We start from the raw sequence: 23814 nt of genomic DNA, 5'->3' as shown, positions 1-23814 counted from the left end.
GGCACCCTCTGCGTGCACGCCAGCAGGGGCCCCACCTCGTCTGCCAGGAAGCGCAGCTTCTGCAGGAAGTTCTGGCACAGCCTCAGCTTGTCCCGCACGGTGTGCCGCTTCACCTGTGCCCGCAGGGTCTTCGCCTGCTGGCCCATGCTCTCCTGTGGGGGGCGCGTGTAAGTGGGGCTCAGGCTGTGACACATGATGAAGGGGGCTGGCCCTGGGGGGCTGTGACCTCAGAGACCGATGTCCTCCCACCTCAGCTTCCCCTTTTCACCTCTAGACCTCCCTCGATCCCCCGTGTGGTCCAGCGTTGAGGACCAGCAAGTCCTCACCAGCTCCCGCATGCAGGACTTGAGGCGCTCCCGGTCGAGCCTGGTGCGGGACGAGTGGCCCTGGTCCTTGTCAGCGAGGGAGAGGAAGCGGCTGGGGAATGGGGAGCAGGGCTTAGCAGAATCCAGCGCCAGCAGGAGGCCTGCAGACACCTCCTCCTCTGCCCAGTCCCCCACCCCGCTGTCCTGTGCTCTCACTGGCAGCCGCAGCTGAGCTCCTCCAGCACGCCCCGCAGCCGACGCTCCGGGTAGGACTTCTCCGTTTTGATCATCTCCTGCACATCGTTCATGCCTTCTTCCTGTGAACCAGGAGGGCGGGGTGAATGCTGAGCCACGGCGCCCCCAGTCAGCTCCCCCAAATGTCTCCCCTCATTCATCAGGGGCAGTGAGCCGCTAGTGACCTGGGACCTCTCACTAGCGCCACCCTCCAGTGTCCCACCATCATAAGGAAACAACCCATTTCCCAGGTTCTGTTTTTGGAGTCCGGAGGCCTTCATGTTTGTGGGTCTTCCGCCTGAAGGAAGATGCCACCTCCGGGCTCTGAGTCTGTGGTCCTGGTGGAGCCACAGGGGCTGGGTGGGCAGAACTCAGGGCTAGATGGGGTGGGAATGCAGGACAGAGGGGCTACTAGCCAGGGTTCCCAGATTCCACTCTGGGTAGCCCTTGCGCCCTCTGCCTGCTCCTCTGACCTGGGGTGAGTACAGGAACAGAGATCCTGTGGGGGCCATTCCTGCAGCCCCCCCGCCCTCCAATCTCCATTGGAGGCCAGCTGCTGGGCAGATGGGCCTTGTGTGCTGCAAGGGAGGCTTCCAAGCTGGGCGAGGCCCTCAGATGGCACCCCTTCCCCATCCCCTCCCACCCCGGCCCCGCCCTGACCAGCTTGTCTGCGATGTGGTCCATGATGTTGGCATTGTAGAGGCGGCGCCGCTGGTCCGGCCACCAGCTCTTGATGTAGATACAGGGCTTGCGCTCCAGGTAGGGCAGGTGGAAGTAGTTCCTGGGGCGGGAGGAGGAGGGAGGTTGAGGATCAGGGCCCAGGGAGGTGGGAGGGCCGGACCCAGAGAGAATGGGAGGCAGCAGGCAGGCCCTCCCAGGACCCTCTCTGCCACCCGGCTTACCTGTCAGTGATCTGGGGCCGCATGGGTGGAGTGGAGGAGACTGAGGCCAGGTCCCCACCCTCGTCGGTCTCATCGTCACTCGAATTCTGGATCAGATCTACTTCTTCCTCGTCCCCAGGCTCTTTCCGAGGTCGAGGCCGCTGGGGTCGGGACAGGCCATCAACTTCGTTCCCATAGTTGCCTGGAGGTGGAAGGGGGCATGCAAGGGCACGGAGTCCTTCCCCGACGGGGTCCCACCCTGCTCTCCAATCCAGATGTTGCCTCGGGTTTGTGGAGGGAAGAAGGAAAGTCAGGGAATGGGGAAGGTGGTGGGGGTCTGTGCCAGCTGGGACACAACAGAACACCACCCAGAGGAAGGCGCCTGCGTCTTCCACCTCTGCAAAGATCTCGCTAGGAGCCCGGATGACCACTGAGCTCAAGGTCCAGCTCAGGACGTGGCCCGTATTCCCACTCTCTCCTCCCTCCCTCTGCAGGGAGGGCTCCTTTCCTCCCAGATCCCAAACACAGCCTAGCCCTGCAGGTGGAACTAGGCCCTTGTGGGACCCTTGTGGGTGCTTGAGGACACGCGGAGGAAAGCCATCAAAGTGTCCCTCCCCTGTGGGCTCTGGAGCAGGCCCAGTGGTTACCACCCAGCACCCCCAGGCCTGCAGACCAGTCTGGGAGCCCAGCACTCACCTATGGTGACCTCAAAGGTGACTGGCTTGTCTCCGTTTTTTCTGTCGATCATTGAGGCCTCCAAGAAGGCTCCAAATAGAAAGAATTCTTCCATTTTCCCCGTGCAGCTCTGTGGGGAAGGTGGTTCAAATGGTCGCTAAACCTTAGTGGGGCTGTTGGGCCTGGGCCTGGGCCAGGCCTCCTCCTAGCATCTCACGGCCAGGCCCTTTGGGCTGATGGTGGGGGATATCCCACCCAGCTGCGAGGCTGGGCAGCCCAGACCCTGAAGGCCCAATCCTTTCGCCCTCCAGCCTGGATGTCCCTGAAGGAAGGGCTGGCTCTGTGCACCACAGGGACAGCCATGGCCAGGAATGGGTAGAAATGAGGCTCCATCTTGGGACCTCCGGGCAGACTGCAGGCAGAGGTTCCTCTGAGGGGTTAAGTGGGGGCCCTGCTTCCTGGAGAGGGAGGCCTCATCTTGGGGTCTGGCCCCTGGGTAGGCAGGGCAGCAACAGGCAGAGCCCAGGCCCAGGTTGTCGTGGCAGGAAGGGGGCTGAGCTAGGGGCTCTGGAGGACAGCACAGCCCCCCGGGCCTCACCTCCGAGACGGGGGTGGTCTGCTCCACCTGCACCTCCGTGGAGCTGGTGAGCTCAGGGTTGGAGGTGTCCAGGATCTCCACAGCCAGGCCCAGCATGAGGCGGGCGCGGAAGGACACTCCCTCCCCCAGGCCCTCATTCAGGTCCTGGTGCTCGTCCAGCAGCGTGTAGTTGCGTGTGGAGCCGTACATATTCACCCAGGCTGGGCCCAGCGTGGGCAGGAAGCCTGCGGGCCGTGGCAGAGGGAGGAGGGGCCTGAATCACACCCAGGGATCCCTTGGCGGGGAAGGGAGCTCTTCTGGGGGCTCCTGGCCTTGCTGGTGAAACGTCTGAGGCAGAAGAAAGCCTGCAGGGGAGCCCATGGCTCATGAGGGGCTGTGTGCGGGCAGGTGTGGGGCAGCCTTCTCACCAGCAGGGGGCACTTTCTTGGGTCTGCTTCTTTTCTGTGGGGGCCTGAGCTGGCTGTGGCTGGGGGAGGCAAAGGCACGCTCCCTGCTTCCTGGCATCTGGTGCAGGGGCTGCCCACAGTCTCTTTGAAGGACAGATGCCAGCTCCTCCCAAACTCAGCATGGCCTTCTGGCCCTTTGCCATATATGCCATATATGCGTCCCACCCTGTTTATGCAGACCCCTCCCCTCCTCCCCGAGGCCCTCCCTCTCTGCCTCTGCCTGTTAAAGCCTCCTCCTCCACAAAGTGTCCCAATTCCTGGTCCCAACTCACTCCTCCCACTGGGATTTGTTGTGTTTCATGTGTAGCACGGATCCAGTTCTGCCTTATGTGCTTTGTTTGGGTTTTGTTCTGCCTGATTTTTTAAAAGAACTTACAACATTTAAAAAATTGAGATATCCTTCATGTAACAAATTCATTTTCAAGTGTGCATTTCAGCGGTCTTCAGTATATTCACTATGCTGTGCAACCATCATCTAATTCCAGGACATTTCCATTCCCCCAAAAGGAACCCCCGTGCTAATTAGCAGTTAGTCCCAATTCCCTCTCTCCCTACCTCCTGGCAACCGCTAATCTACTTTCGGTCTCTACAGCTTTGCCTATTCTGGATATTCCACACAAATGGAATTGTACAATATGCGGGTTTTGTGCCTTAGGTTTTGAGCACAGCCATCTTCCTGATCCCTGGTGAGCACTGTGAAGACAGGAATGGATCCTTTTCTCTTGCTCCACTCAGTGCCCAGGTCCTAGGAGGGGTGAGGCCCCACAACAAGTCTATGGATAGGAACCACGGCAGCAGTGCACACACATGTGTAATATACATGTATAGGTACACATGCATATGTCCACACATATATAATTATTATTATTTCCTTTTACAGATGGGAAAACAGGTACAAAGTTCACACAGCTACTAATTGTCAGAGCTGCAGTTCAAATCCAGGCAGCCTGCTCAGGAAGGCCCGTTAGCTCTGTGCAGACCTGAGCCATGAGAGCCCACCTTTCCCTTGGTGGGGGGGGCGGGGGATGCTGACAAAGCCCGCACAACACCTGGAGCCCTTCAGGCCAAGGTGTGGGGTGGTGGTGGTGGTACGTGTGTGGAGTGTCTCATCACTTACTCCTTCCCTTCAGGCCCCTCCTAGCCCCTGCCCCCCCCCCCCCCACCCCCCAGTCTCCTGCTGCTAACCTTTGTCTCCATCGTTGGAAATCTTACGCAGGTCAATGAAGTGGGTACCAATGGCCACATCATTGACCTTGTCCGAGTCCCGGATCTGCACCTTCATGCGCTTGCAGAGTGGGGGGAACAGGTCTGTAAAGACGACCTGCTCATTCCACAGTGGCTCGTAGCTGCTTTTCTGCACTGAAGTCTTGCCCTGGTGGGAGGGAGTGAGGGTTAGGGTTTGTGTGTGTGCGTGTGTGTATTTATGTATATCTGCGCGCATGTATGTGTGTACGTGTGTGGCATGCGTATCTGCATGTGTGCATGTGTGGTGTGTGTGTACCTATCACGTCACCCTTCCCCACCCTAGGCTCTCAGACCCGCCTCCCTCTCAGTGCTCCCCTGTCAGCTCTGGGTCTCCAGGACCTGGAAGCAGGCAGGATTCCCTGAGGCCCGTGCAGGGCTGAGATGATTCCGGCCTGGCCTTACCTCCCAGACCCTCTCAGGTGGCACTCCCCTCATCTCTCACTCGCCTCACTTCTAGAGGTGAATGAGCCAAGATGACCCAAGGCTTGTCTCGTGACTTTCGACTTTCCCTTTTGTCTGCCCCCAGGCCCCCCACCCATCACCCTGCACCTCTGATGCCTGTCACCCCAAGCCTAGCCTCTGAACCCTGTACCCCAATACCTTCTGGCCAGCAAAGAAGACTTGCACGTAGGGGTCGACTAGGTCCTTGTTCTCACCAATGAAAGCCTTCTTCACGTTGGCCATAAGGCTTGTGTTCATACGGGGCAGCCCCTCTGCTCGGTAAATCTTCACGTAGAACCGGGCCCACTGGCGTTCAGGGGGCACCCCCTCAGGGAGCAGCAAGTTCCTGCCAGCACATACAGCTAGCACTGTGGTGGCCAGGCCTGGGCACCCTAACTCCTGCCCTCCCATATATATACTCCTGGGGCCTGGGATGGTATGGTAAGGATGGCTGAGAAGGTCCCCCCAGGACTAAAGACACCTGAGTTGACAACACCTGCTCTCTTATGGGATCCTACGCAAATCTCCCCATCTCTCTGAGCCTCAGTTTCCTCACCTTTAAGACGGGAATAATAATACCCAACAATCCCAGGAATGTCATAAGGCTCAAATAGGTTAAAATACACGAGTGCTTTGTAAATTGTAGGGTGAAAGATCAATTGTAGGGTGAGAGAGTATTACTATCCGCTTTTCTCAGCTTTGTGCCACACTCTTTGTCCTCTAGATAAAAACCTCACAGGAAGCCACCACTCTCCCTCCCTGGCCCATGAGAGACATGATTCATTGGATTCCAGTATTTTTTCCCACTGGGACAAGGTCCCAGAATATTTGTCAAAAGCCACTGTCAGCTGCCTGGAATTGGCACAGAAAAGGAAATCTCTCTGCTCTCCTGGGCAGACTCAGGACCCAGCCCCTCCTGGACTCCGCTTTTCCTACCAAGTTTCTCAAAGTCAGACGTCTGCATGTCAAAGGACTGTCATTCTTGGCCCTCCTCCAGGAGCCTCTGCTCTGCCTTGCCTCAGTCCTTTCCATCCCGTGACAAGGAGAGTCTGCAGACACTGAGGCTGGCCCTGGCTCAGTCCTTCTGGGAAGAGCTGGGCTGACTGGGAGTGGTGAGGACAGGGGTAAGGGAGATGGAGGGTAAGATCTCTGGGCCAAGGCCACCCCAGGGGCCCCCTCTGGGGGAAGGAAGGGCTGGGTCAGTTCTCCAGGGGCTGTGGGGGGAGGGGAGCCTCACCCCTCAATGTCGTCCTCGTCTGTCTCGTTGGCCTTGTGGGGCGTCTTGATGTTGTCCCCCTTGCCTACCACAGCGACATCACACTTCACGTAGCCCTTCAGGCCAGCGGAGATGTCATCCGGGTCTGACAGGATGGCCCACTTGTGGTGGAACTGGTGCTCTGCAGTGGAGGAGCAGGAGTGCACCTGTCGCCCCCACCCAGGTGGCACCCTGCCCTCAGAGCTGAGTGCCTTCTTGGCCCCTGTTAGCTCAGGCCATCAGGTCTCCGGGCCTGGGGCCACAGCTCTGCCTGCCTCTGGGCCAGGGGGAGACAGAGGTCCCCAAGCAGGGGCAGCTGGGGCAAGGCGCTGCCCATGGTCATGCATGCGGGTGTGTGGTGTGACTTCAGTGAGGAGCCTCCTATTTGGGCCTCCTGCCCCACCCCTGCAGGCAACCTGCACACGGCTGCCAGACAGAGCCCTCAGAGGCTCCCCCTCTCACTCTCCCTTTCAAACCCATCTGGGGCTTCCCCGTGCTTGGGGTAGAGACCACAGACCTCAGCGTGGTCTGTGGGGCCTCCTGATTCAGCTCTCCCCAGCTCACCCTGTGTATCCCACCCCACCCCTGTGCTCCTGCCAGGCAAAGCTGCTCACCCTTCTCCAAACAATTCACATCGCTGTTTCGTACTCCCACGCCTTTGTGGCTGCTATTCTTGAGCTTAGAACGCCCTCATCCCTACTCTCCCCCGTCCCCACCCTCCCCCTCCCTGTTCAAACTTCTCATTTTGTTCAAGTGTCTCCTCTTCCATGCAGGCTTCCCCGACTTCCTTAGAAGAGCTCATCCTGGTCCCTTAGCTGTTCTGCTTGTTCCATATGCACACCTCCTATCTCATCGTCGCTGTGATTATCTATTTATTGTCTGTCTCTAATTTCAGGCTGAAAGCCTCCTAAAGAGAGACTGGCAGTGTCATCCCAGTATCCTCAGGACCTCGGAGAGTGTGGAGGAAAGGACAGATGTCAGGGGGGAGCCCGCTCTAGGACAGGTCTGCCCCTGTAGGTTTCCTTTAAAGCTAGTTTGCAAGCAGAGAGAACCCGCGCCTTGCTGCATGAAGGGCACATCTTCTGCCTCAGGTTTTGCATGGGCCCTGAAATCTCCAGGGGCTCAGCACTTTCTTCCTTCTTTCCCTCCTCTTTCACCTTCTACCGTAGCTCAGACCTGTGCCCAACAAGGCTCTGTCCCCACTGCGTTCCATGAAGTGTTCTGTGTGCAGAAATCAGCCTGTCTGGGGACAGGGCAGTCCAACTGTGTCTCAGGAGAGCTAATGCCACAGTAGAGTCTGAAGAGAGAGACCAGCATGGTGAGAGGGGAGGAAGCCTTGTGGTGAGGAGTTGCTGAAGGCCATCAGCTGAAGTGGCACACCTCAGGGGAAGGCGGCCGTGTCCTAGGCTGCCCCAGAGCTTCACGGTCTCGCCAGAGCAGATGTTTGTGGTATGGATACACGAACAGATTGATGGGTGGCTGAGTGGGGAGATGGACAGAGAATGGGTGGTAGGCTGCCTGGCTGGCTGAAAAGGTAGATGAATGAATAGATGGCGGATGGATAAACGGCTAGAAGGGTGGATTAATATATGGATGGATGGTGAATGGATATATGGTGGGTGGATGAATGGATATATAGGTAGATGGACAGATGCGTGCATGGGTAGATGAATTGGTAAAATTTAGCAACGAAAGAGAGGGACATGAAATTTGCCTTCAAATTTAAAGGCTACTTGAAGAGGGAGTGGATTGATTCTTGCTATCCCTGAAAGACAGACCTGTGAACGCGGGTGAAGGTTACAAGGTGACAGATTCTGGTTTGAAGTAAACAAACGGAGATATCTACAATAAGAGGGGGTGAGTGCCCCATTCCCGGGAGGTCTGAGCAAAGGCTGGATAATCAATCAGGGATGCTGCCTGGGAGTCTCGACGTTGGGTGAACACTGGCTGATGACCTCTAAGGCCCTTCCAGTCCTAACACCGTGTGATCTCAGGCCAGAGGTGCAGGACAACACGAGGCCCTGAGCTCCCTGCTTACCAGCCTGAAACATCATTTCACCCGCCAGGCCTGGCTCTGACACCTGCCAGGGGAGGCTGCTTGGGCTGGGGAGGGTGCTAGCATCCCAGTCCTCTTCTATGATCTACAAGAGGATGGACCAGCTCCTTTACGACCCTTCCTAGTCTCCAGCAGAGCAGCAATGAGTGAGCAGTTAGTTTCCTGCTGCTGCATCTGGTGGTGCAAATGTAGTCCTGCCAGGATAGAGCAGGCTCTGGTCCCCAGGAAACCCTTTCAGTTCCAGGAGACATTGACACCACCCAAGGCTCCCAGCAGCATCCAGGAGTCCTGCGTCCCTGGCAGCACGCTGTCCAACAACACTCTGGCTGGGCCAGGAACCAGGGACTCATCAAGAAGTTCAGGCCAAACTGGAGATCATTGGAGTGAAGACATCAGTGCCCCAACTGAAGGGGCCGTGTGACTTCAGCCTCCCACATAGGGTACCAGGCTCAGGGACAGGTTCAGCAGGAGCAGCAAATCTCGGGGTGGGTGACCCCAGCAGAGAGCCTGGGCTTTGGGCCCAGAGGCCTGAGCTCACATCCCATTTCTGCCACTGACTCACAGTGCGGCCCTTGGCCAGCTCTTTAAACTTGCTCAACCTCAGTTTCCTTATCGTGAAACGGGAGCATTGACACCTACATGGGGTTGTGAGGGTTAGGCCTGCTGGGACAGTGTGCCCATCCCAGTACCTGGCACTCAGTAAGTGCTCCCAGAATGGCAGTGGTTTCCTCACCAGGACTCCACTCGGAAGCCCAGAGGTCCACATCAGGCTCCTCACTGTCTCTCCAACCCCCTGACTTTCTCTTGGCTCCAGGCCTCAGGCCTCAGGCCTGCTGACTGTACCAGGGGGCATTGCTCAGCCCTGGGGTGGAGGACCTCCTCAGGGATGCCAGTGTCATTCCAACCAATGCCCACAGTAGTGCGTGCTCCCTGGGACACAAGAGAGCAGCAGAATGATCCTCTTCCCTGCTCCCTACAGTGCTGATGGTCACAGGGCTGCCCTCTACTGAGGACCACAGCCCGTCTGCAGCAGTGGAAGGGCACTGGCCTGGGAGCGGGGAGACCCAGGTTCTACTCCCAGACTTTGGGCAAGTCCCTCCATCACCCTGGGCCTCAGTTTCTCCATCTCCACAGGGAGATTGGACCAGATCTTTTTAAGGTCTCTTGCAGCTTGAATGTTCTATTATTTTGTGATTTTTTATGTGCATAATCTTGGGTCTTGAACTCCGATTACCTGCTCTGAGTCATAGTTGTAATGTGCACTGGCTGAGTGTCTATTAGGTTGAACCATAAGAAATCACCAATTTGTTCAACTTAATAGTTTAGGGGCACCTCCAAGGCACTGAGCTTCTCTGGCTTCGGTTATTTCGTCTGTAAAATGGGAAGGAGAGTTGAGGCCCACCTCACTGTCGTGTGAGGGTCAAATGTGATAGTCTGGGTGAAATTGTATTGTCACCGTCAAAGGGTCTAATGGGGTCATCACTGCACCCCGAGGGGCGGGTTCACTTCAGGGACACGGGGTGGGCCTGATGCCAGGTTGGATGCCAGTGGTTCCCGAGCTGGCCATGTGGTCACTCGTCATCTGTCAGGGTGAGGGCACCTCCTCTGCCTGGACCAACCCTCACAAGCCCTCTGGGCCACCCCTTGGGGTTCCCTCACCTACCCCACATAGCGTTGGCCCACAGGTACCCACAGAGCTGCTGGTCAGACTCAGCCCTACAGGGCTGTTCTCAGGCGGCCTGGGTCCCTCGACAAATGGCCAGTGAGAGTGTTTTTAGACCCAGCGTCTCTCAGAGGCTGTCACTCTGCATTTGGCATTAAGGACAGTGTGGCTCCGTAGGGACTCTGGAGTCACATAGTCTGACTTCACCCCAGACCAACTGGGTTGCTGGGGAAGCTCTGGAGTTTCTCCGAGTCTCAGGCCCCTCAAATGTAAAAGGGGGTGATGCTGTGTATCCCACAGGGCTCCTGTGACTCCAGCAGACCGGGCGCACGTGGTCACTGCATCTGTGCGCAGATTGGGCACCCCATCGCTCCACACACCTGACAGCCATGTGCACTCATGGCCCCACGTGAGTTCATGGTCCTGGCCAGGCTGGGCCCAGGGACCACCAGGGCGGGAAGCATGGTGTGCTCCAAGTCCCCTGAGCCATGTGCCCCCATGCTGGCCAGGCCACGCAGCTACTCACCAGGCTGGGCGTACACGGTCCCCACGTCCATTTTGAAGGAGCCCACCAGGGTGCCGCTACGCAGCAGGTTCTTGGAGTGAATCACCTTCCGGGCAGAACCACCAGCACCAGTCAGGCTGGGCAGGGCTCAGGCTTCCCTCGGGGCTGACTGATGGTGGTGCCACCTCAGTCCTCCTGGGGATCCGAGCTTCTCAGTGAAGTGGGAGGGCGTTTGGTGGGGCAGGTGTGGCTGACTGAGGCTCAGCATCAGCCCCTCCTGCCTTCGCCTGTTTCTGCTGGCTGCCAGGTACCGGTGAGGATGTTGTACACTATACAGAGACACCCGGCTAAAGGGGCGAGAGGGGCCCAAATCTGGCTGGTCCAGGCGCAGGGCTGCCTTTTTATGGTTGGTCCACCCAGAGGGGTCGCCCTTTTCAAGTGTGCACAAAGGTGCAGTTTGAGCTAGTGGCCCTGCCTGCTAGGAGCTGCTCCCCACTCACCGAGATCTTGATGATCTTGTCGAACATGATGTCAGGAGAGACGTGGAAGTCAAAGACGAAGTACTGGAGGGAGGAAGGACCCAGAGCTGCTGTCACTCGGCGGGTAGCGGCTAACAGCCTGGGGCAGTGCGGGCCCCTCCCCCCTGGCAATGCCTGTTGGCACCCCGGCCATTTCCCCTGAGTCCTGAAGTTTGGATGAGCAGCAGTGGCAACCATTGGTCCTCCCTGACCCTGGGGCAGGTGGAGCTGTGTGGCTTTGAGCAACACATCATCTGAATCTCAGTTTCCTGAGCTGTAAGATGAGGGTAAATGACATCCACCTCAGAGTCTTGTTATGAGACTTGAGGAGACACTGCAAGATACTGTAAGACACACCGTGGTTGTACAGGCAACATAGACATTGCCATTAAACCACAATGCTCCACTGCCAGAAGACAAGTCCCAATTTCAGAGATGCTAAAATGTAAACTAAGGTGTGAAGGCACTTCACCTGCAGTAAATGTAAAATGCTGTGGGTGTGAACTGCCCTCCTGAGCTGGCAGCTGCCACTCACACCCGCAGCTCCCTCCCATCTCTCCCGGCCTTGGTGTGCAGGTGCCGGGAATGAGGGTTGGGGGCAGTGAGCATAGGGACCACTGCTTTAGTGGGCTTGTGAGCAGGGAGAAGGAAGAAATGTTGCCAATGTGCTTAGGGTAAATGTTGGAGGAGAATCTGTTCCTGGCTGCTGGCTGCTCACACTAGAGCATTGTGGGTTAAAAGTGCTGGTTTTAGAGCCAGACAGACTGAGCTTTTACTGTTGGGCCAATCACTTCCTCTCCAGAGCCTCAGTTTACCCCTCTATGATGTGGGGATAATGATCCAGGGCCGCCATGTTGAAGTGCTCCAGGGGCACCATTCACAGGGGGGCTGGGAGGTGTGGTTGTGGTGAAGTATAAATAAGATGACCTCTGTCAAGCGTTCGACCAGGTGTGCACATGGTCAGGGCACAATAAATGCCGAGTGCTATGTGTAGCAGCAACATGTCCAGGCAGTGCTGGTTGTGGGGCACTGAAGCTCTGGAGATCTAGACACACAGATGGCAACTGATACCTTGGGACTTGGAAGATACCCAAGGAGAGTGTAGGAAGGAAGCAGATGCAGGACAAGGCTCCAAGAAGCAGCAGCATTTCAGCAGTGGGCAGAGGGAGCAATGCCAAGAAAGGCAGTGAGGCGAGGAGCTGGCGAGAAGGGGAAAGCAGGAGAGTGGCACCAAAGGTCCCCAGGGGAGGGCATGGCAAGAGGATGGAAGGACCTGGGAGTCAAGGGAGAGGGGGCGACAGTGGATGTTGTACTTAGGGACAGCAAGGTCCTTGGTGACCCGGAGGAGGGCAGTTTCAGTGAAGCCATGGGGCAGAAACGACTACAGAGATTGAGGTGTGATTGGTAGGTGGGGGGGGGGGGGACAACTCACACAGTCAGACTGTGACTTATAGGGGGAAAGAGGTGGTCACTAGGAGGAACGTTGGATTGAGGAAAGGCATAGCTACATGGATGGATGGATGGAAGGATAGACAGACGATAGATGATAGACTTCTAGTTCCTGTCCTTGAACATACATGGCTTTTTTTCCTGGTTGTACTTAGAATATTCCAGAGTAGAATGTCTTATAGGCAAAGGAGGAGCCAAAAGAAAAGCAAAGACAGAGCTGGTGATGTTGAGCAGATGGTGTAGTGCCAGATTTTTTGGGATGGAGAAAGAGAAGGATCCACGGCAAAGGGGAGGGGTGGTTTTGGGCAGAAGGAAGATGCCAGCGGCCTGGACTGGGTGCACCACAGAGAAGTGGCACCCGGGTCTGCAAATGGTCAGGTCGCTCTGGGAGGGTGATGGTAGTGAACTTCCCTTCACACGAAGACGGGCCCAGAGCCAGGAGCCTCAGGGATAAATTAAGACGGTCCAAAGAGGAGTGGAATGAATAGTCTTGGTGTATATAAAGATGGAGTTTAGAAAATGGTTTCTAGGCTGGAACTAGCAGGTGGCCTGTTAGGGCAGAAACTGTCAGCTTTGCCGCCCCCAGGTTGCCAGGCATGGGCCTGGTGCATGCAGATGCTCAGTAAATCTTTGTTTCTTTCTTCGGGTGAGTATCCATTCAGCCAAGTGTTACCAAACCTCTCCACGTACATGCCAGGCCCTGGGATGGGCCACAGCAATGCAGGAGACCGGTAGCCTCCAGTCCACTAGGAACAGAGATAGGATGGACAAACCTCGATTCAAGGATATTATTGTCACAGGGAGCGGAGTGTGCTGACTTCTGACCCACAGAGTGCAGGGAAAGCTGCTCAGTGCAAGGACATTTGAGCTGGGCCCTGCAGGGTGAGTAGGAGTTTGCCAGGGAAGCACTGAGTGGGGAGAACAGCTCTGTTTCCTTGGGAAGAAGGAAACAATTTGAATGAAACATGAGGTGTGTGGACCCCGTGTAAGGTGAGCCCTTGAGTCAGCCAAACACGGCTTCACCACTATCAGATAACCGTGGAAGACCACGGGCACCTGTCTCCATAGCCATTAGGGGAAAGTAGACCCTTATCTAGGCTGGAGGCTTTTCCAGTCAGGGATGTGTTCTGATGTAAGGCCAGAAATGTCGAGCCTGAATTTCCTGACTCCTGGGAAGGTTGCCACATGGGGCTAGGGGCCCCTGAGCACGGATGTCCCAGCCCTGTGGGCCTGCAGGAAACCAGCTGTGAGAAGGGGTCCATTTGTGGTCGCATGGAAGACTTCAGCCAGGCCCTATCCCTGGCCTGGGTCCCTGTGAAGGGCAGAATGTGCCCAGGTTTTCTTGCTGGAGGTGCACAGCTGGGGCCTCCCACAGCTTCCCAAGATGCCCTCCCCCAAGTGGCAGATGGCACCCTCAGCCCTCACCACTCCTCAGGACAGACGCTGAGACGCAGGACATAGATGCCTTACTTGGGCAGCCAGGCACCTCTCATGGCCTGAAGCCGCTGGGAGAATGAGACTGGATGCCCCCTCCAGGAAAGGGAGAGCCAGGGCCCCCAGGCCACTGACTTCTGGGTTAGTGGGATGTGCGCTGAGGCATCTGAGGGGCATCCCGCACCAGAGCTGATTACGGTGGGCTCCCCACTGGAACCCAGTCAGGATGCTCTGTCTGGGACGGCCATGCAAGGTGACAGACAGAGCACAGGGCTGAGGCTGGACTGTCTGGACCCTGCTCTGTCCACAATACTCTCTGTGATCTTGGCCCTTCCCATATTGAGGTCTCAGTCTCCTCCTCTGTAAGATGGGGAGATTGAACTAGAAGGTCTCTGAGGTCCTTTGATCTTGATGTGGCCTCAAAGGCTGCAAAGAACAGGAGTGGGTCCTGGGCTTCTTCTCTGTCACACTCCCGGAGTCAAGGCCATTGCTCTGGAAGGAGCCCCACAGGGGTTCAGGCACCCTTGAGGGCAGCCTAGCGGAGAAGGTGTGCACACAGAGAGCCCTCTGTGCCTAGGCAAGTTCTTTCTCCAGGAGCCTCAGTGTCCCTTGGTGTAAAATGGGATTAATGGTGACAACCTCTGACGGTTGTTGTGAGAAGAGATGATGCACCTAAAGCATTTGGAAGAGTGCCTGGCACACAGCAACCACCCATGAATGGTGCCAGAGCCCTAAAGGGCAGTGGCTGGAAGGAAGGGCACCGCCACAGGCTCTGGCTTCACAGGGGCGTGGCTGGGAGCTGCCCCAGAGCCCCGGGGCAGTGTTTGTTTCAAAGGATGGCCCCTGGCTAGATTAGTGTCAGGCTGATACCTAGACTGGGAGTCCAGAGGATGTGGCACTGCATGCCAGCGTGCTGGGGGTTGTCATAGGGTGGGCCAAGGTCACCCTTGCTGGTAGCCCTTTGTGCCCCTTGACTCCCAGCTGCTCCTACTGGGCCCAGGTGGGGCTGGGCTCCAGCCTCCTGCCACACTTTGAGAGGCCCCTTTCCCCACCTAGGGCCACGGGACACTGACCTCATTGTAGTAGGGGCAGTTAGTGGACTCCTTCATGGATGTGTACTTCTTGTCGTCGCCCACCTCCACGCACACCACTGGGTCCATGTTCAAGCCCACCAGCTGCCGAGCCTCAATAACAGTGATGCTGACCTGTGGGCAGGAGAGAGGGAGGCCAGAGGGAAGGTCATGTGAGCCTTGGAGCTGGTCCTGCTGGAGTCAGGCCTGGGCAGCGGGCTGGAGGGTATGGGGAGCCAACCCTGGACTTGGGCTCGAGTCTGAGCACTGCCTCTAATCTGCTGGTGATCCTGGGCTCTGCCCCTGCTAAGCCTCAGTGTCCTCACTTATAAAGGAGGGGCGTGGGCTGGAAAAACTCTAAGTCAGTGTGCACCAGAATCACCATGGGGGAGGGGGAGGGCAGTGGTTAAAAATTCTCCACACTCCAGACCAACTCAGTTCAATTTCTGGGGTGAGGCCTGGCATCCATATTTTAAAGCTCCCAGGTGATTCCAAGTGCCTCCCCGCCCCCCAGCATCGATGGCTCTGCCTCACAGAGGGCTGCAAACCCACTTCCCAGGTTTCCTGCACTCAGGAATTAAGCTTTCTACCTCTCCACTTATTTGCATTTAATTTCCTGTTCCAGCATTTCTAATTTTAAGCCTGCAGCATGCTGATGTCCTTGTGTTTTGGAATTTGGCTCCCTTTCCACATTCCTGGTTGCCCGCCTTTTGTTTAATTTTTTGGTCTGAATGCCCACTGAGGTGTTGGTGCCCACTGGAGCCACCTTTTCTGGCTTGATGCTTGTGTGTTGCGTGTGCTATGTGTCTTTTCACTGGTGTTCAGCTCCCTGGAATTTTACTTCTATACTGGGAAGCCCTTTTTTCAGTTGTTCATTCATTCAACAAATATGTGCATAGAGATACAGAGAGAGAGGCGTGTGTGTACATACTTTTCCTGAACCCTCATTTTAAGCCATTTGTTCTTGCTCTGAATTTGGAGGTGTCAGTCCCCATCAGGGTGTCTGTGACCGGCATCGAGCCCCGGACCTGATACATTACCAGGTCTGGGAGCAGGTGACCATGCAGGCTCACTGAGCCTCAATTTTCAAAGCTAAACTCAGAGACACCACCTATCCATAAGGCTGTGTGAGGGTTAAGTGGGATAATGTGCATCCTAGTGCTTCATAAACAGTAGAAAGTTCTAGAAAATATGAGCTATTGTTATAAATATCTTCTCAAATAGAATTCATCTTCAGTTAAGTGGTTGGTCTTCCAAGCAGGCAGGGTCATGTATGATGCTTACAATTGTTTTGCTGGACTCGAACTTGCATTTTAACAAAATAGCCTATGCTAAGCTAGTATGAGCATTTACCTCAGCACATTCTTCTAATGAAACTCTACGGGTTGCTTTTTATGCTTCTTATGTTGGAGATTTGGTATTTTAATTACTGTGCTTTGATGCAACTCCTAAATACGATTTCACTCAAGAGAATTATTTTCCCTTTTCATAAAAAATGAATAACCATGAAAGTCATCATCCACTGTGTCCATCAAAGTCTTATAAATATTCTGAAGGCCAAGAAAAATCCACATATCAAAACTAATGATGTTAAGAAAAATAAGAACTCCGATGCCAATGAGAATGTTGTCAAGAAAGTATATAGAACTGGAAACTGGACATTTACAAACTGAAGTGACACTTGAACTACGCTTCTATTTGGAACTTGAAGTGCTAAAGGGCATGGGGCTCAGAATCCAGAGCTCTGAAGATCAATAATCACCATTTCTTCAGGGAGCTAGAAAGGAAATAGAGCTAATTAACTTGGCTCTGAGAAGTTTACTGTGAGGAGAGTAAATAGACATTAGAACATTCTTTGCACCGTAATTTATAGGGTTTTAACCTCTATGAAGCTTTTTATACCAGAATCTTCTTAAATCTCATTATTGTTTCCCACAATTAACACATCCTCTCCTCTCCATAAAAAATAAAAAAAGGCTTTCTGTAACTTAAGACTGGGAAGTAGACAGACACAGTTTTGGAATGATAAGATACTAAGGATACGCCATCAGGAGAGTAACCTTCCCACTGTGAGTGGTTGATTGGTTTTTCTGTTTTCCATCCAGAGGCCAGGCCGTGATGCTAACCTTTTTGCCCTCTACTCCTTCTCAGGAATGAGGATCAAGGCCGCCCCAGGGAGAGAAGCCCAAGGTGACCTGCCCTACATACCATCTGTATCATCCTCCAGGAAGCATAGGATGCCCTGACATGATCCAATCTGATTCTCATCTAAAGTTATAGGACCGCCCAGCAACCAGACCCCACCTGCACGGATACCATTTTAACGATTTTTTTCATGATCTTTCCTTTGTCTTGTAAAGAAATAACTCATATACCTATGCCTTATAAATTTAGCCCTAACCCTCAATGCACTGCAGCTCTTACTGCCCATGGGTCCTGTCCCCATGTCTGCAGCTCTTACTGCCCATGGGTCCTGTCCCCATGTCTGCAGCTCTTATTGCCCACGGGTCCTGTCCCCCATGCCTGCAGCTCTTTGCTGCCCATGGGCCCTGTCTCCATGCTACTCCATGCTATTCTCTGAATAAAAGAGCACTACTGCCAGACGTTGAGAGTCCAAGAAATCTTTCTTTCGACTCCTTGGCTCCCCGAGCCTGCATCATCAGGACCCAAAGTTTCCACCTTCCTCCACTGAGCAGAGCCAACAATGGTGGACAACCCTGGCTGGAAACTCTGATACCCAAGAGGTAGGAAGTGGAGAAGGGAGGAGGGTAAAGGGTTGAAAGGAACAAAGGATGGGGGGCAAAGAGGGGCCCCAGAGGGTGCTCTTTGCGGGCTGAGGGGTGGCCTGAGGGGAACCCTGAGAGTACATGATTGAGGTGGCCCTGGGGTGTTGGTGGGGGAGGGGAAGTTCATTCCTGCTGACCCCCTCCCCCCACCTGGGGCTATAGGGAGGGGCAACTGTATCACCTGGACTTGAAATTTAAAAAAATTCTGGGGAGAGGATTGGCCATCCCCTCCTCCACTCTCCAATCAGCAGCAGAGAACTTGATCTTGCCAGGGTGGAAGACGAGGAGGAAAATGAGCCACAAAGAGACCAACTGACCAGCTGACCAGGGAGACTTTTTGGTAATTGACTATTCCGCCCTCTCCTTCCAAGATAAGAGAGATAATCCCCAGGTGGCTTCCTGAAAGCCATTGCAAGGAACAATGCCCCGCGCGTAACTCTACACCTCTGTCCTGAGAGAACTCGAGTCATGGTGCTTTGTGACCTGCTTCTGAGGGAGGGATCTGATCAGGCTGCCACAACATCTGCTGGGCGCTGGAGATGAGAGGCAGGGGGCCCTCTATTACTGCTCTTCTGGAGCATCCTTTACCTTCCCTCAGCTCAGGTGGCAGAGATGGGACACAACCACATAAGCATTTTGCGATCATTCCAGTGATGCATAGAGGATGAAGTGGAGGAGGCAATATGAGGGCAGGGAGACCAGATAGGAAGCGAGTGCAACATTGCAGTCGAGGCTCGGGGTCCAGGATCAGTGGCAGGGGAGATGATGGGGAGGTGAAAACTGGAGAGATATTTGGAGGTGAAAACGTATTAGGTCTTGGTGCCAGGAAGAGCAGGCAGGGAACAGACTGAAGATGCCATGACCCACCAAGGACGTCTCTGCCCAGTGCTGAGCTTTGCTCACTCTGATGGGGAAATTGCATATTCACAGGCAGGAGATGGTGGCTTCTTGCTCTTGAGATGCCAAGGTTCAGGACAGGGTTTGCACATGACATGCGTTCTAAACAGAAGAAACAAAGGGTGTGGGTGCACCATGGTCTCTTCACCACTTCGAGCCCTCAGGATCCTTCCTGGGCCTGAGTTCAGCTAAGGCCCCTCTCCTCTCACTAGCTGGGGGCGCTGGCTGAGGTCTTTCTAACTCGGCAAAGCCAAGTTCTCCAAGCCAGGGAAGTCTCTTCTGGTAGGTTTCCTTGCTTTATACATTGTACTTATTGGAAGCAAGAGTAAATCCATATTTGCTTCCTCATGGCTCTCCCTCAAAGTGTGTTAACACTTGCAGTTGAGATGTGAATGAACCTGTCAGACACTGTCTTATCAGCTTAAATACAACTGTTCTGTTCAATTCAGAACATTTACAAAGCTTTTGGAGGAAGAACATCTGATCCATTTAATACAAGCCTCTGGCAGGAAGCAGTCTGAAAGAGCTCTGCAAAACAAGTAGCAGGCAGTGAGCTGAAGATGAACAGGGACCAGAGGGAGCGACTGTCCGAAGGCTTAATTAGAGAGAACCTGGTTGCTCTGAGAGCTGCAGCTGGGCACCCTGGGGTTTGAACCCTGGCTCTGCCTTTGAATAATGGGTGACCTGGGGCAAGCTCCTTACCCTCCTCGCGCCTCAGTTTCTCCCCTCTGAAATGGACCATTGTAAGAATTACACTAACTTAAATGGAAAACACACACGCAGCTCCTAGTATAGTGCCTGGCACAGAGTAAACTTTCAAAAAATAATAGTTACATTAACTGCAACAACAATGCCATCATTTTCTATGTGCCCTTCTGTGTCAGGCTGGTGACACTGCAGAGGGAATGGTATGTGACTATGGGGGTCTTTGTTCTTTGGTATTTTTCTCTTTTAGCACATGGAGAAGCGAAGCCCTGAGCCAGTCCCTTGGAAAGGCCCTCAGATGCAGACACTGTGTTTGGGTTTTGATAGAGGTGAGGAGGTGACGTGCCCAAACCTCCAAGAAGTCCAGTGGCTTGAGGTTGTCTGAAACCCCAGGGCAGGGCCACTTGATACCGGGGCTAGTTCTCCAGCACCTGTGAAGATGGTCACCAATTGGATGAGAAGGAACTGAAGCAAGGGTTAAGGGAGACAAGGTATGTCCCGAGGAAATGTGACCAGATGTACCAGACACAAGGAAAGGTGCCATCTAGTCCTTCAGACAGATGCCTGAGTGAGGTGAGGCGGGGCTGCCCTTACAGCAGGAGTGATGTGCATGGGACTTAGGAAATGGGCGTCAAAGACAACCGGTAACCTGGGACAGGGGGCTCACTCTGATTCTGGGGTCCAGTGTTGGCAACTAGGGCAGGAAGTACAGCGGCAGACAGGTGGGGTCTCCTGGAGGCTCTGTCCCCCTCGACCAGCAGCATACTTGCTAGGAATGTCCAGCAGCCTCCTGACCTATAACTGAGTCTTGTTAGTCCTCAGGGGAGGGTCTAGAGCAATAGATGGTCCCAGGGCCCTTCTTGCTTCCAGTTTATAAGTAAATACTAGGTACTTCTGGCTTGTACATTAGACTTCTGTGAGTTGTGTTAGTGTAATTCAGTCTCTCTGGCTCTGATCAACTCTGGGAGGAGAGAGAAAATTAAGGATGTGGCCCTGCAAAGCTGAGGATCAGGTGCCAGGCTGGGAGGGCTGCAGTGGGGCCCAGTTTCCCCGTGTGGCCCTCTCCCAGCAGCTACCAGCCATGCTCACGACCCGGCCTGCCTGCACCACGGCCACATCAACAGCCTTACAGCTTCAAACTCTCCCTATCTCGGCCATTTTGTCTCCAGTCTTAGAAACACACAAACAAAAAAAAATCAGTGTTAATTTCAGAAAATACAGAGAAGCAAAAAGAAGGAAAAAACACCAACATTCTCAGCATCTGTAGATAACCAAGACTGACATTACTTCCAGCATTAAAATAATATAAAATAACAATTTCAAAAAACACACCAAAAAAATCTTTCTTCAGAGGCTCTTATCTTAACTGTTGGAACATTTTTTGGTGTGTAGTGCTACCTGATCTCGTTGTGGCTTTTCCAGGGCCCTCCCACTTTATGGAGTCCAGTGACAGACACAAAATCCTGGGAGGGCTCTGACCAGCGGAAGCAGAGTTCTCAAGCTTTTCTTTGGGTTTGTACCTCTCTGCTTACGACACTTCTGTGAATACCTCCTAGGAATAAGCTCGCTTTTGCAACTTACATTCAGCTTGTGGTTCTCTATGACCCCCAGATCTGCACCTCCACAGAGTCTACAATGCACATCTGGCCAGAGCCCCCACTAGAGCAGAGTCTGAAAGCCATGAGGGCTCCAGGCACCTACCTACCTGGTAATCCATGGGCCGCCCGGCACTTGGCTCCATCTTAATGTCTGGCTTGGATCTGAGGAGGAGAGAATACTGTCAGGCCTGGTATAAGGGGACTGCTTGCAGGAGGGGAGGAGGGCACTCGCAGTGGTTAGACCTTGGAGAAGGACTGAAGGACAGAATGATGGTCTTCAAACATTCCTGGACCACCAAACAGAATGAAGGTTAGTTGTTCTCAGAGGCCTCAACAGAGAGGACCAATGAAAGGCAGAAGTAACAGGGAGACAGACACTAGATGGACAGGTTCAAATATGGGCTGGGTGGCTCTGTGATTTCCCTAGGCCCCGGGGTGTTCAACGACCCAGGAACAGGACTGCAGTGGTTGTACTCTGCCTTGGCAGGGAGAGAGGTGAGAGAGACATCCAGGAAAAAAACGGGCAGGGTTAGGAAGAAGCTGCCCACGGGCCCTGATTCTTCCCCACCCAAAGTCTAGACATGGCAAGATGGGGCCTGCCTGACGGGGTACAGGTGGTCAGGGCTGCAGGGCACTGGCCCACTCACCGCTTGTTGGAGACATTGGTGGTGAGCGCTGTGACAGAGGCTAGAGACACTGTGTCAGGATCCAGCCCATCCCCCAGACGAATGGCCAGGCGGTCAAGGTCGTCCATCTCCAGCACAGCTGGTTCATCTGGGGAAGAAGAAAGGCCGGTGGGGTGGGCTGGACGGTGGAAGAGTGATTGCCTTCCCCCTTTTGCTTTGGTGTCCAGGAAGCTAAGAGCCAAATTCCAGCTTTCCTTGGTAGCATTTGCTTGGAATGTTACGGCCTGTATATCTGCAGTTTTTTTCTACTTAGTCTGGATCTCTGATCTTAACCGATATTATATCTGGTCTTGCTTTTTTATTTTAATTGAATGTAACTCTTTTACTGTATATTATTTATGTAAGAACTGAATATCCTCTGTGGAAGAAGGTAGGGAATAAAGAACCCACACCTATGTACCTCTCGTAACAATGCTACCATTTATTGAGTGGCTACTATGCACCGAGCACAATGCCAGGCACTCTATACACCTATCTCTAGTCCTCATAGCCACGTCCTGCCAAGACAGGCATTATTCTCATGTCACAGACAGGGAAACTGAGGCTTAGGGAGTAACTTATCCATGTAAAATAGCTGATGGACTTCAGAACCTAACCCTGTAGTGATGTGTATTAACCCAATGAGATGAAGAAATGACGATTCTGAGAAGCCACCCAAGGATGGTAGGTTTGGGCCTCAGCCAGCAGCTGCATCCTCTCCAATCTAGGAAGGAGAAAGGCACAGCTGGAACTGGCGTGGGGGGTGAGAGAAGGGGAGAGATTCTGGGGCCAGTGGGCCACACAGGAGATGCTGGGGAGGGAAGCTGGAGCCCTGGGGGTGGGCATGAGATCAACACACTTGAGTCAGAAAGCTACACACAGCTCCCTGATCCACTCCATCTCTCCCCTGTCTTCCCCCGGTCCTCTCTGCTTCCTCTTAAACATCTGCCTGGCCCCCTCCCCAGCCCACTCCTCCAGAGGGACCAGTGCCACAGCCCACTCCAGCCTTCCAGGGCCCACCCTGCCTCTCTCCCGCAGGGCCTTCCCTGCACCCGGTGAGAGGGTGTGGGGAAAAGGCAGGACAGTGAGTCTTGCCACCCAGTAAACATTCTCGGGACTCTGGTTTTCCCCTAGAAATAGGGAATTAGCCAAACAACTTTGGGTTTTTGTTATTCCCTTCTCTATTTAAACATCTCTAGGCTTCTGTGTGGAGAAAAAGAATGGGAGCGAAGAGGGCAGGAGGAGCCTTTCATAAACAGGCGTGCCAGGCACACGGCTGCGCTCAGTTCTAGACCAGCAGACAGACCGGTCCCACCCTCAACTGAGAGCGCCCCCTTCTTGAGGACCACTATCAGACCTGGCTCCTCCGCCCGCCAATGGGAGGCCAGGCCCCGCCCAGGTGGCTCCGCCGGCCAATCGCAGGAGAGCCTGTTGGGCGCTGCCCGCGGAGGGGCGGGGCTTGGTCTCCATCAGGTGCGGAGAGACCGCCCGCCTGGACCCGGGCTGGGACCCGGGCTGGGGCGCGCGCCGTACCTTGTCTTTGGGGTTCCTCCTTGTGGGGCCGGTTCTTGCCGAGCTTCATGGCAGAGAACACGCTTCTCCCGGCTCTGTGAGGGGCCCGCCAGGATGAGGGGGAAGACATACAAACATAGAAGAGCAAAACCCGAGAGAACCCGTAAGAGAGAGATCCAAACCCCAGCCCCTCACCTGCTGGTCCCGAGAGAGATTATTGGGGGGCGAACTTCCTAACTTGGGAGCCATGAGGAAGAATTCGGGCAGAGGAAACCCTACCACTCCCTCCTTCCCCATGCCCTCACAACACCGAGGAGTAGGCCGAGCCCCAGCGACCAGAGAAGGTGGCATTCAACTGGAAAGAACCGTTTAACTGGAGCCCCTCGGGGTCTTGGACCGATCTCAGCCCCCTCAGTCCAGTCTTAGAGCTCCAAGCTGCGTCCGTGCCCCCGAGCTCATCCTCTCTGTCCCTGCACCCCACTCAGCTGGTTGGAAAGAAACCAGAGGACCCGAGACAAAGCATCAGAACAGAAGGGCAGGAACAGGACTCAGAGGGGCAGAGGCCGAGGAGGAGGTGGAGATGTGGTTGAAACTAGCTGGTCACTTCCCACATGGCTGTGGTGCGCAAAGCCTGCCTTGTCTTTCCCCAGTCTCGCTGCTTCCTGGGATCCTCCTTGGTCCTCACTGAAAAGGAGGAGATGGTCCTTTTCTGTCTATCTTTGGTCCTGGCTTTGCCCCTTCTGTCTGTCCCCTCTCACTGCAGAATCCCCCGTCCACCAACACCCAGGAATGTATGGCAGGCTCTGTAGTTCCTACCTCTTCCTCTGGCTTGGTGTGGCCTTGTGCCCCCAGGTGAAGGGACTTGCAGTCAGGGGT

The 23814-nt window shown here is 54.5% G+C and overlaps 1 protein-coding gene across 5 annotated transcripts in view; it reads right to left on the bottom strand.

The window, feature by feature from the left end:
- Window positions 1–23814, bottom strand: part of OTOF (otoferlin) — a 97430-nt gene that overhangs the window by 17898 nt on the left and 55718 nt on the right. For all 5 annotated transcript variants that reach the window (XM_070512422.1, XM_070512423.1, XM_070512421.1 and 2 more), the window contains exons 6-21: window positions 22960–23033; window positions 21409–21535; window positions 20869–20923; window positions 14779–14910; window positions 10805–10867; window positions 10326–10410; window positions 6063–6222; window positions 4985–5171; window positions 4325–4511; window positions 2694–2917; window positions 2117–2225; window positions 1442–1622; window positions 1200–1320; window positions 522–622; window positions 327–417; window positions 36–152 (exon numbers count right to left, since the gene is read on the bottom strand). In XM_070512422.1, the coding sequence (XP_070368523.1) occupies window positions 36–152; window positions 327–417; window positions 522–622; window positions 1200–1320; window positions 1442–1622; window positions 2117–2225; window positions 2694–2917; window positions 4325–4511; window positions 4985–5171; window positions 6063–6222; window positions 10326–10410; window positions 10805–10867; window positions 14779–14910; window positions 20869–20923; window positions 21409–21535; window positions 22960–23033 (2014 nt within the window). The remainder of the gene's footprint in view (window positions 1–35; window positions 153–326; window positions 418–521; window positions 623–1199; window positions 1321–1441; window positions 1623–2116; window positions 2226–2693; window positions 2918–4324; window positions 4512–4984; window positions 5172–6062; window positions 6223–10325; window positions 10411–10804; window positions 10868–14778; window positions 14911–20868; window positions 20924–21408; window positions 21536–22959; window positions 23034–23814) is intronic.

Source organism: Equus asinus, chromosome 6 (genome assembly GCF_041296235.1).
Source record: "Equus asinus isolate D_3611 breed Donkey chromosome 6, EquAss-T2T_v2, whole genome shotgun sequence".
Taxonomy (NCBI): Eukaryota; Metazoa; Chordata; class Mammalia; order Perissodactyla; family Equidae; genus Equus; species Equus asinus.
This window is presented reverse-complemented; position numbering and strand designations above follow the sequence as displayed.